Below are 12,089 nucleotides of genomic sequence, written 5' to 3' on the forward strand. Positions count from 1 at the left end.
TACCTTCGTGAGTATATTTGAAAATAGTTTCCCTAAGAAAACAGTGAAACATAAGTGTATGAAACCAGCCAAAAAGCCATGGCTTACTGAAGGGATAAAAATATCTTGTAAACATAAAAGTGAAATGTAACTTACAGCCAGACTGCGTAACGATCCAGAAAAAGTCAAACATTATAAAAACTACTAACGGCATTAAAAAAAGATATTAAAAAATCCAGTAGTATGTCGGAGATTAACAGCCTCTTATGATAAAATTAAAACAATTTGAAGTATTATTAAAACGGAAACAATGCAATTGAGACCACAGGAAGATTTTATTACTACCAAACTCAATGAAAAGTTTGTTAACAAAAGTTAGAAATAGAAAATATTGTTAACAATCATTTTTAGGTGTTGTAGAGAAAATTTGATGTGGCTACTGATTAGAAAATGCAAGGCTGTACATGGACGAGGCAATACCTATACAATTTGATAACACTGAGATTCAACCCACCTCTTCTACTGAAATCAGGAAAATAATAAATTCACTCAAAAGTAAAAGCTCACATGGAATTGATGACATTTCCAACAGAGTACTAAAAGCTTCGTCCAAACAGATAAGTAGGTTTCTCAGTCACACATGTAGCAGCTCACCAAAATAGGGCATTTTTCAGGATAGACTGAAATATGCTATCATAGAACCATTGCATAAAATGGGGAATAGGTGTGATGCTAACAACTACTGCTCAGTCTCACTTCTGACAGCTTTATCCAAAACTCTTTAAAAAGTAATATATTCAAGAGTAGGTTCACACATTTGTAAAAATAAAGTGCCAACAAAACGTCAGTTTGGTTTTCATAGGCTTTTCAGCAGAAAATGTTATATATGCTTTCACTGATCAAATATTAAACACTCTGAATAACTGAACATCCACCACTGGAATTTTTTATGAGTGCTATCTGTGGGACAGTGCACACATGGTTTAATTCACATTTAACTGGGACAATGCAGAAGGTAGACATTAATAGTGCAGATAGTCTGCAAAAATCAGCAGAGTTCTCTAACTGTGGAGGTATCAAGAATGGTGTCCCACAGCGTTCAGTCTTGAGTCCCTATTGTTCTTAATCCCTTATTGTTCTTAATATATATTAACGACCTGCCACTCTATAGTCATGAAGATGGAAAGCTAGTTATTTTCGCTGATGATACAATTATAATAATCACACCCAGCAAACAAGAATTAGCTGAGGAAATTGTAAATAATGTCTTCCAGAAAATTAGTAAGTGGTTCTCTGCAAACTCCTCCTGCACAGGCCAAGAAGGCCCAAAGGTATCGACTGGCCGCCATGTCATCCTCAGCCCACAGGCGTCATGGATGCGGAAATGGAGGGGCAAGTGGTCAGCACACCACTACTGTGCGCCCTAAAACTACAAAAAAAAAAAAAAAGAAAAATCTCCTGGCCGTATGTTAGTTTCCGAGACCGGAATCGCTACTTCTCAGTCAAGTAGCTCCTCAGTTTGCCTCACAAGGGCTTAGTGGACCCCGCTTGCCAACAGAGCTCGGCAGACCGGATGGTCATCCATCCAAGTGCTAGCCCAGCCCGACAGCGCTTAACTTCTGTGATCTAACGGGAACCGGTGTAACCCCTGCGGCAAGGCCGTTGGCTCTCTGCAAACTGACTCACATTAATTAGAAAATAGCAGAGTATCTACAGTTTTCTACAGTAAATGGGTAATATCATTGATAAATACAGACTTTGAACAGAAGTCTGTTGCTATGGCAGAATATTCAGAATTTCTGGGTCTGTGCATTGATGAGAAATTGAATTGAAAGAAATATATTGCTGATCTACTGAAACTTTGGAATTCAGCTGCTTATGCTATTAAGATTATTGGAAATTTTGGTGATAAACATATCAGTAAATTAGCCTACTATGCCTATTTTCCTTCACTGCTTTCATATGGCTTCATATTTTGAGGTAATTCATCACTAAGAGAAAAAGCATTCATTATACAGAAGAGTTTAGTCTGAATAATAACTGGAGCCCACCCAAGATCACCTTGCAGACGTTTATTTAACGAACTTGGGATATTCAGAGTACCTTCACAATACTTACTTTGTATATTCACATATGAAATTTGCTATTAATAACACATGCCAGTTCAAAAATAAAAGCAAAGTGCATAGCTACAGCAGTGGAAGAAAGGATGAGCTTCACTTTTCTGGATTAAATCTGACTTTGGCGCAGAAAGGGGTGCATTATACTGCCACAAAAATCTTTGGTCATTTACCAAATAGTATTAAAAGTCTGACAGAAGGCTCACCAGCATTTAAAAACAAATTTGAAGGGTTTGTGAATGACAGCTCCTACTACTCAGTAGATGAATTTTTAGATATGAAGTAGTAATCGAGAAAGAAGAGATTAATTATATTGTGTAAAGAAACATTATGTTAAATTGACATGTTCCACATCGTTATGAAATGTTGTATTCATGATCGATGGAACAAGTATTAATGTAATGCAATACAAGGTAATGTTACTATTCTCTGATTGGTTAGAAAGTGAAGGGGCTGTGGTGTAAAGCATAACCGGTCTCTTTACATCATCTCATATGTTTAATATTGCGCCCTGATTAGCTGGAGACAAGAGTGGAGTAGGAAGAGAAATGCCTTGATGTGTACATTGGAAATAATTTAATTTGAAATTTTTTTCATGTCATTCTAATACTATGCTCTGGTTGGTTGGAGTTTTAAATTTGGTACTAGCTCAATTGACTATTTCCACCACCGTGGAGTTTTTTAATACTGTGTATGATTGACTGCAGATAAAAGAGTATTGCACTGTGGTGATAGCCAAGGGAGGGGTAGGGGATTTTAATATGTAAAGGTTTTTTAGACATTCGCAGTCGAAAAATAGTCAAACTGGCTTCAAAAGGGGATTTTAATTTTCAGCTAAAATAGTTCGGCTATTCCTGACAACTTGGATTTTTCATTTTTAATACTGCATTTTGGTTGGTTGTATGTAAGAAGGAGAGAGGATTTTTAATTACAGTTATTGATTGATTGAGTGATGACATTATGAGTTCAAGGTCATCAATGAAATCATGCATGGTTCAAAATGGTTCAAATGGCTCTGAGCACTAGGGGACTTAACATCTGTGGTCATCAGTCCCCTAGAACTTAGAACTACTTAAACCTAACTAACCTAAGGACATCATACACATCCATGCCCGAAGCAGGATTCGAACCTGCGACCGTAGCGGTCACGCGGTTCCAAACTGAAGTGCCTAGAACCGCACGGCCACACCGGCCGGCTATCATGCATGACCTTCATGATCACGTAACAGTCACATGTCAGTCAAGGTCAAGGTCAAGGGTCGAGGGTCGATGGTGATGGACCCCACTCCTACATGTGGGCAGCCCAAAGACCAAAAGTCAATTTATATCCAAAACGTGCACACCATTCCTATTTTTCTTCTCTTCGATTCTGTGGAGAACCTATTTATTTCTTCTTTTTCCAAATTTTCCAAGATACCATGACAAACTCTCGAATAATGCTGTGCTTCAGAGGTATATTCACAGAAATTTCTATCTCAGGTAGAGACCTATGTTTGATATTGCTGTATTTATTTTGCTGTGGATTGTTAGCTTTACTGTGGTAGTTAGCTTCTTATGTCTTTCTTGTTTTGTCATAGTCGCGTTATTTTGCTTCTGAAGTACCAGAATTCCTTCACTTCGGCTACTACACAGTCACCAATTTTGATGTTTCGTTAGGCGAATGAATTAAGTAAACTTTTCATTCCATTCAACATTTCCAGTAATTCTTCATCACTTTCACTGAGGTCAGGAACGTCATTAGTGAATCGGAATTTTAATATTAAATCTGCATATTTCTTTTCATCCCTTCGTATTCTTCGATATACAAGTTTAAAAATAAAGAAACACTGCCCCTCTTGTATCACATAATTTTAGGCAGGCACTTAGCTCTTGATCTGCTATTTTTATTGTTCTTTCTTGATTCAATGACTATGACTCGTTTTCTGATATAAAATAAACCTTTTTTCGTTGACGAAACAGTGTACAGTCGGCTTCTTTTCGTAGATGAAGGCGTTAACTAGTCAGGAACGTCTTCAAAACATATTCTAGCACAAATAACCTGAATGCAGCACAGAAAATTGATCATCAAATCAACATTTGTTCCTGTGATCTTTCGGGTATTGTGCCAGATATTAGCGTCGTAGGTGTACAATATTTTGACATGATTCATTACCTTCATCAGATGCTACCTCAGATTGCTTGTCGAGTGGACGACGCTTCAACCTCAGTTGGCATTCGGAATTGGCCGAGTATTTGAGTATTTGTACCGAAATCGCTCCCCCTACACAATCGGTTCCAGGCGTCCTGCCGGAATTGAAAACGCACTAAACGGAAAATAGACTGTCAGCGCGCAGAGACAGGCACACCAGACCGGAGGCGGAACCCCTACTAAAACACACAGTAGGATTTGATCGCTAAATTTGACAGAGGAGAAGAAATCATTTTCCGATTAAGTGACTGACCTACTCCTTGGGGTCTCAAATTCAGCAATGCCAAACATCTCAATTTTTCTTTCCTTGTATAGCCTGATCGACACCTCTCTGAGTCTGACCAGGATGCGATATCACATATTCAGGTCTTTGAGTCTGATGGCTGAAGAAAATGTTTGTTGACTACACACGAACTGTTCCCCTGGAATTTAAACAGAGCTTCTCACGTTTGTGCTGTAATTCTTGTAGCTGCAAATGTAGAAAAGGAGACTAGAAGATATTATCTGGTGCTACAACACAAGAGTACTCATGCCCACACGATGATAATATGACCGCCGGCAGTAGTGGCCGAGCGGTTCTAGGCGCTTCATTCTGGAACCGCCGGACCGCTACGGTGGCAGGTTCGAATCCTGCCTCGGGCATAGATGTGTGTGATGTCCTGAGATTAGTTAGGTTTAAGTAGTTCTAAGTTCTAGGGGACTGATGACCACAGATGTTAAGTCCCATAGTGCTCAGAGCCATTTGATAATATGACCTAAGATTCCATTCACCGGCTTTTAAGGCTACGTGGTTCCATATTTCGCGTAATATTCTGACCTAGTGTTTACAGACTTTCACCTTTTATATTCTAAAGCTAATAATTTTATAGGGAATTTGGAATCATTACAACAGCTTCCACCATAATCTTCAGGGAACCAAAAACTACTCCTCCATTCAGAGATTTAGGTAACGAAAAAGACTATTGATTTTTTAAAACTGATTTCTATATGCTGTAACATGAAGTGAAAACATTTAGCACAATTAGAAAATAAAACTTAATTCTTTTCAGCCTAATAACTATTTACCAAATTTCATTGCAAAAGTAATTATCCCTCTATAGTCGAAACATACTGTAGTTGAGATACATATGCAAACTTCTTTTTTCCGTAATTTTTTAGTTTGATTTTACAATGGATACAAGTGCATATTTGGCCTATTCGGTGAATAACTTTCATATTTCCTGAGGCTCTGCTGACGTCGCATATTTTCATTAAAGTTTTTTTTACGTACTTTTAAAATGTTGTATATAGTAAAATGGACGATTTTATTAGCATAAATTGACACGAACATTTAATTCAAACGTTGTAGGCTTAGGCATTATACATAGCGTAGACAAAGAGTCAGGCATATTGAGCAAAGCGCGAGAAAGTTCAAAACGAGGTTTAGACAATATGTTAACATTAGTGAATCCAATCGCTTAGTATTTAGTGCTCATTTAAGAAACTGCAATCATTCTGTTAAGGACAACACTAAACACATCATCATTCTTCACAAGGCAGGAATAGGTAAATTACTGAACATCCCAAAATAAACGGAGATATACATTCACGTGCTGAAACACCTGAAACTGCCTTGATGAACAGACAGAGCTAAGATACTACGTATCTATAGTCAGCTTCACCTTTTAAATTTGACAAGACATGTTGGTTCGTCCTTAGATCCAAATTCGATTTGACAACCTCTTTACATAGTACACACCGATGAACTACCTCAATCCTGATCGGTCTACTGCTTTGACAGTTAACAGCTGTTTTATCTCTTAATATATATTCTACTCTTATACACATATGTTCTAATTGTCCAAGCGTGGTACTAAAACAGAAGTGAGTGCCATCGCAAATGTATCTATAATTAGACTAAATATCCATGGGTCTGTGTTTTCCAGGTCGACAGCAATTTTGATAGCAGATTTTATAATTAAGACAGAACACGTTTCACAGGGACGCATAATATGTAAGTAACCTGATATTTCTTGTGTTGTGCACACTGATGAGCCGAAACATTGTGACCACTGACTGCCGCGGGGTTGTCTGCTGCCTGGTGGCGTTGACGCCACGTGACGCGGTAAGAGAAGTATATGAGAGGGGCGGAGACGAATGGAGAATCATTCTAGCGACGATAAGTAGCGCAAAATTCGGAAATGCGTCGACTTACGCGATTTTAACAAAAGCCAGACTGTTGGGCCCATTGCCTGGGAGCGAGCATCTCGGAAACGCGATGGTGGTCGGCTGTTGGCATGCTGCTGTCGTGACCATCTGTGAAAAGTTGTTAAATTATGCTGAAACCACGAATAGGCGGCAAGAAATTGGACTTCCATACTTCATCACAGAACATACGGATCGGAGGCTTACCCGCTCTCTAAAGCAGGACAGGCGGCGATATGTGGCAGATCTGACGACAGAGTACACTGCTGGAGCAGGCACGAGTGTTTTGGAACACACCGATCAGCGTACAGTGTTGAGCATGGTTTTCCGCAGCAGAAGACCTCTACATGTTCACATGTTGACCCAAAAACATCGTCCACTATGATTAAACTGGGCGCCGCATCATCGAGTTTGGACAGAGATCAGTGGAATCGTGTCACCTGGTCGGATGAATCCCATTTATTTTTAATCTAGTTGGATGTTTGTGTCCAGGTACGCCGTCATTCAGACGAACGGCTGTTCGAAACATGCAGTGCCACAGGCGCAGGCCGGTGGGAGCAGTATTATGTTATGGGAGACATTCACCTGGGGTTCCACGGGACCTGCGGTAAAAATCGAAAGCACATGGCTGCTCAGGACTACGTGAACTTTATCAGGGACCACTTATAACCCCTTATGCTTGCTGTTTTCCAGCGACAGCATCTTCCAACAGGATAACTGTCTCTGTAACAAGACTAGTATCGTGCTGCGGTGGTTAGCCATCAAATTCGGATTATCTGAATCCGATAAAACCCAGCTGGTACGCTTACGGGCACCATCACCACGCCCACAAATCAGTCACCCGTAAATTACGAGAAATGTATGTATGACCCGTGTGAAGGCATCTGGAGCCAGCAAACCTCTCGAAACCAATGAAATACCTGTCGAATCCATGGCACTCAGAACTAATGTGAATTGCGTTCCAGAAGTGAACCAACACGCTTTTAAGTAGGTGGTCATAATGTCTTGACTCATCAGTGAACACAAATATTTTTATGTTATAGATAACGACAAGTATACCTCTCATTGTTTGTCCTCTGTATCAGGTGCCACTCAAGACCGGTACTATGCCTGAATAATAATGTGTCAATCACGTATTTCACATGAAGTTCATGGTGTACAGCGAGATACGTCTTAACAAATACTTACAAGCTGCAGAACACCAAATATACGGCACAGGATATACTGTTCAGTCTTGTTTATGGATCTAACTTCAATATTTTCAGTAAACTGAGTAAATGTCTGTATAAAATTTTCCAGAAAAACTAATTTTCGCAGCGGAAAATATGCTGACATCACTTCTCACTATTCGAAATAGAGCTACGAATAATTACAGCATGGTGGGACACATGCTGAGGCATCGTCAATTGGCTGATGGATAGAAGTGTGGGGGTAAGCTGTTTGACTACAGTAAGCAGGTTCAAACGGATTCATGTTGCAGTAGTTTTGCAGGTATGGAGAGGATAGACCTGTGTGAAACGCTGCAGCGAACCAATATTTGGATTCAAATTCGCAACAGTAAAGAACGACAATATGAGATATTCGAAGGTGTGGTATCACAGAACAGGACATTATTCACTAGCGAAAGTCATAAGGAACAGAAGCTAGTTGATACATCCAAATGACGATTCTTCTAGGCAAGAAACGATTTGCATGAATATGTGGTCCTTGTATTGTATTGTATGGAACTGGGGACCTAGAAACGACGGAGAGGCTATGTCCTCGCCGTAGCCCGCAGTGGTACACAACCCCTCAGCAGTTCACTCACACCACCGCCGCCCCACACCGAACCCAGGATTATTGTGCGGTTCGGCCCACAGTGCCCCCCCCCCCAGGCCCCCTCCACGGAAACGTCTCACACGAGACAAATGTAACCCCAATGTTTGCGTGGTAGAGTAATTATGGTGTACGTGTACGTGGAGAAAGTGTTTTCGCAACAATCAAAAATGGTTCAAATGGCTCTGAGCACTATGGGACTCAACTGCTGAGGTCATAAGTCCCCTAGAACTTAGAACTACTGAAACCTAACTAACCTAAGGACAACACACACATCCATGCCCGAGGCAGGATTCGAACCTGCGACCGTAGCGGTCGCGCGGTTCCAGACTGTAGCGCCAGAACCGCTCGGCCACCAGCGGTCGGCTCGCAACAATCGCTGACATGTGTAACTGAGGCGGAATAAGAGGAACCAGCCCGCATTCGACGAGGCAGATGGAAAACCGCCGTAAGAACCACAGACTGGCCAGCACACAGGACCTCGACAATAATCCGCCGGGCGGATTCGTACCAGGGCCGGCACGCATTCCCACTTGAAAAGCAGTACGTTAGACCGCACGGCTAAGGGCCGATGTGGTCCTTACCCGTCAAGCTGATACTGGCTTTGCCGAATGCAGAATTTGTGACTCTCTCGCTGACAGATAGGTTGCAGTATATCGTCTAGTGTGTCCATTTCTACTTTCTGCAGTCCACGATGGATTTCAGAAGAATGCTGATGTGACGTAAGGCCTTTGTTAATGTACACTCCTGGAAATGGAAAAAAGAACACATTGACACCGGTGTGTCAGACCCACCATACTTGCTCCGGACACTGCGAGAGGGCTGTACAAGCAATGATCACACGCACGGCACAGCGGACACACCAGGAACCGCGGTGTTGGCCGTCGAATGGCGCTAGCTGCGCAGCATTTGTGCACCGCCGCCGTCAGTGTCAGCCAGTTTGCCGTGGCATACGGAGCTCCATCGCAGTCTTTAACACTGGTAGCATGCCGCGACAGCGTGGACGTGAACCGTATGTGCAGTTGACGGACTTTGAGCGAGGGCGTATAGTGGGCATGCGGGAGGCCGGGTGGACGTACCACCGAATTGCTCAACACGTGGGGCGTGAGGTCTCCACAGTACATCGATGTTGTCGCCAGTGGTCGGCGGAAGGTGCACGTGCCCGTCGACCTGGGACCGGACCGCAGCGACCCACGGATGCACGCCAAGACCGTAGGATCCTACGCAGTGCCGTAGGGGACCGCACCGCCACTTCCCAGCAAATTAGGGACACTGTTGCTCCTGGGGTATCGGCGAGGACCATTCGCAACCGTCTCCATGAAGCTGGGCTACGGTCCCGCACACCGTTAGGCCGTCTTCCGCTCACGCCCCAACATCGTGCAGCCCGCCTCCAGTGGTGTCGCGACAGGCGTGAATGGAGGGACGAATGGAGACGTGTCGTCTTCAGCGATGAGAGTCGCTTCTGCCTTGGTGCCAATGATGGTCGTATGCGTGTTTGGCGCCGTGCAGGTGAGCGCCACAATCAGGACTGCATACGACCGAGGCACACAGGGCCAACACCCGGCATCATGGTGTGGGGAGCGATCTCCTACACTGGCCGTACACCACTGGTGATCGTCGAGGGGACACTGAATAGTGCACGGTACATCCAAACCGTCATCGAACCCATTCCTAGACCGGCAAGGGAACTTGCTGTTCCAACAGGACAATGCACGTCCGCATGTATCCCGTGCCACCCAACGTGCTCTAGAAGGTGTAAGTCAACTACCCTGGCCAGCAAGATCTCCGGATCTGTCCCCCGTTGAGCATGTTTGGGACTGGATGAAGCGTCGTCTCACGCGGTCTGCACGTCCAGCACGAACGCTGGTCCAACTGAGGCGCCAGGTGGAAATGGCATGGCAAGCCGTTCCACAGGACTACCTCCAGCATCTCTACGATCGTCTCCATGGGAGAATAGCAGCCTGCATTGCTGCGAAAGGTGGATATACACTGTACTAGTGCCGACATTGTGCATGCTCTGTTGCCTGTGTCTATGTGCCTGTGGTTCTGTCAGTGTGATCATGTGATGTATCTGACCCCAGGAATGTGTCAATAAAGTTTCCCCTTCCTGGGACAATGAATTCACGGTGTTCTTATTTCAATTTCCAGGAGTGTATGTTGCAAAGTGGTCCGCCTACGATCACTATGACACATTACTCTTTGCTTACTGAAACTAGTTCGTTGCATGTCTTCTACACAGTTCCTAACAAACAAATTCTGCAGAATACAGTATGACCTTCTAGGGACGCCTAACACATTCCGACTTCACAAACACGCGATTGCAGCAATATGAACTTATATCCTCTTCTGATGACTTTTATTCGGCTTTCAGTTTCGTTTTAAGTGGCACTGGTGATCAGTGATGTGATTGGTGCGACATCAAAACAATTTGCAAGTGCCCATGCTTAAATCGACATGCGAGATACTGTGCTACAGCAAAATGCTAGTGGTGTTGTAACTTCTCAATAATGTTTACTTATAGCGCCAAGTACTATGTGTAGGATGTATCATCACCTCTGCTTTACAGCACTCACCTGAGGGTGGCACGTTCCATGGCTGCTCGTCAGCGGTAGTGAACACAGCGTAGATTAAGTACGACACGGCGGCCACCGCTGACGACAGGTAGAAGACGGCATTCCAAGCGGAACGCGTTGGCTGTAGGTACACGTAAAAAAGATTGTGTTTATTTTCTGTGTTATGTTTTAGCATGTGAACATGGGATCTAAAGATATCAAGTAACGCCAAAATGTCAATATCTAGCTGGTTCTTAGGTTAGTTAGTTAGTGTTTTTTTTAACGTCCCGTCGACAACGAGGTCATTAGAGACGGAGCACAAGCTCGGATTAGGGAAGGTTGGGGAAGGAAATCGGCCGTGCCCTTTCAAAGGAACCATCCCGGCATTTGCCTGAAACGATTTAGGGAAATGACGGAAAACCTAAATCAGGATGGCTGGAGACGGGATTGAACCGTCGGCCTCCCGAATGCGAGCTGGTTCTTGTTTTTATCTGGTTTTTGTGGTGCTGCCATGGTGACTCTCCCAATATTCATAAATTAATAAAATATAAGCCGCACATATAAATTTTTTTATCAACACGATACTATATTCCAAACGCATTCATCACTGCCAGTGACAAGTAACACGTCTGTTATATGGAACATGCAAGTGTGATTTAACGAGTATTTCGCTGTCATTTAAGTATATGGCCGAAGGAGTCAGCCTATAGAAATTGTGAAACGAACCCTGTCGTCCAGGACCGCATGCCACAAAGGGCGCAGATTCACCACGAGATGGGGAAACTCACAGGCGTCTATTGTCTATTGAGGACTAAGCGCTATAGTGTGCGAATGAGACAGATGAGAACCTACATCATAGAGAAACCCAGTAGAAGCCTTTTGTGGCCAAGGAGACGTATCAGTGTTAAATATGGCGGACTTAAGATTGGCCATAAAGGGAAACATTTATGAAAACTATTTAATTCTGTAGTAATGCAGAGAATCAAGCCACAGTAATTTTAATCTGCCATCCTCCATAAATTTTCATGGTGATCCCAATAAAACTTGAATATTGATCATTTCTGTAATAGTTTAGGATTTAGTATTAAAGTGAAATTAACAAGCTTTGTAACAGAGATCTCAATGCTAAAATCTTAACTCTTTGGCCGATCTTAACGATAGACATTTCATATAGAAACGCATCATTAAAATGACAAACGTTGCAAATATCAATTCTGTAACTTTATTTGTTTAAAAGATATAGTAAATTTA

General features: G+C 42.7%; 1 protein-coding gene across 1 annotated transcript in view; it reads right to left on the minus strand.

Annotated features, from left to right (window-relative positions):
- Positions 1-5,257: 5,257 nt before the first annotated feature.
- The window catches only part of LOC126252277 (vesicular glutamate transporter 2.2-like), a 34,404-nt gene continuing 27,572 nt past the window's right edge, over positions 5,258-12,089 (minus strand). The window contains exons 3-4 of the mRNA XM_049953150.1: positions 10,860-10,980; positions 5,258-5,277 (exon numbers count right to left, since the gene is read on the minus strand). Coding sequence (XP_049809107.1) covers positions 5,258-5,277; positions 10,860-10,980 — 141 coding nt within the window. The remainder of the gene's footprint in view (positions 5,278-10,859; positions 10,981-12,089) is intronic.

The sequence above is a fragment of the Schistocerca nitens genome, chromosome 4 (genome assembly GCF_023898315.1).
Source record: "Schistocerca nitens isolate TAMUIC-IGC-003100 chromosome 4, iqSchNite1.1, whole genome shotgun sequence".
NCBI lineage: Eukaryota > Metazoa > Arthropoda > Insecta > Orthoptera > Acrididae > Schistocerca > Schistocerca nitens.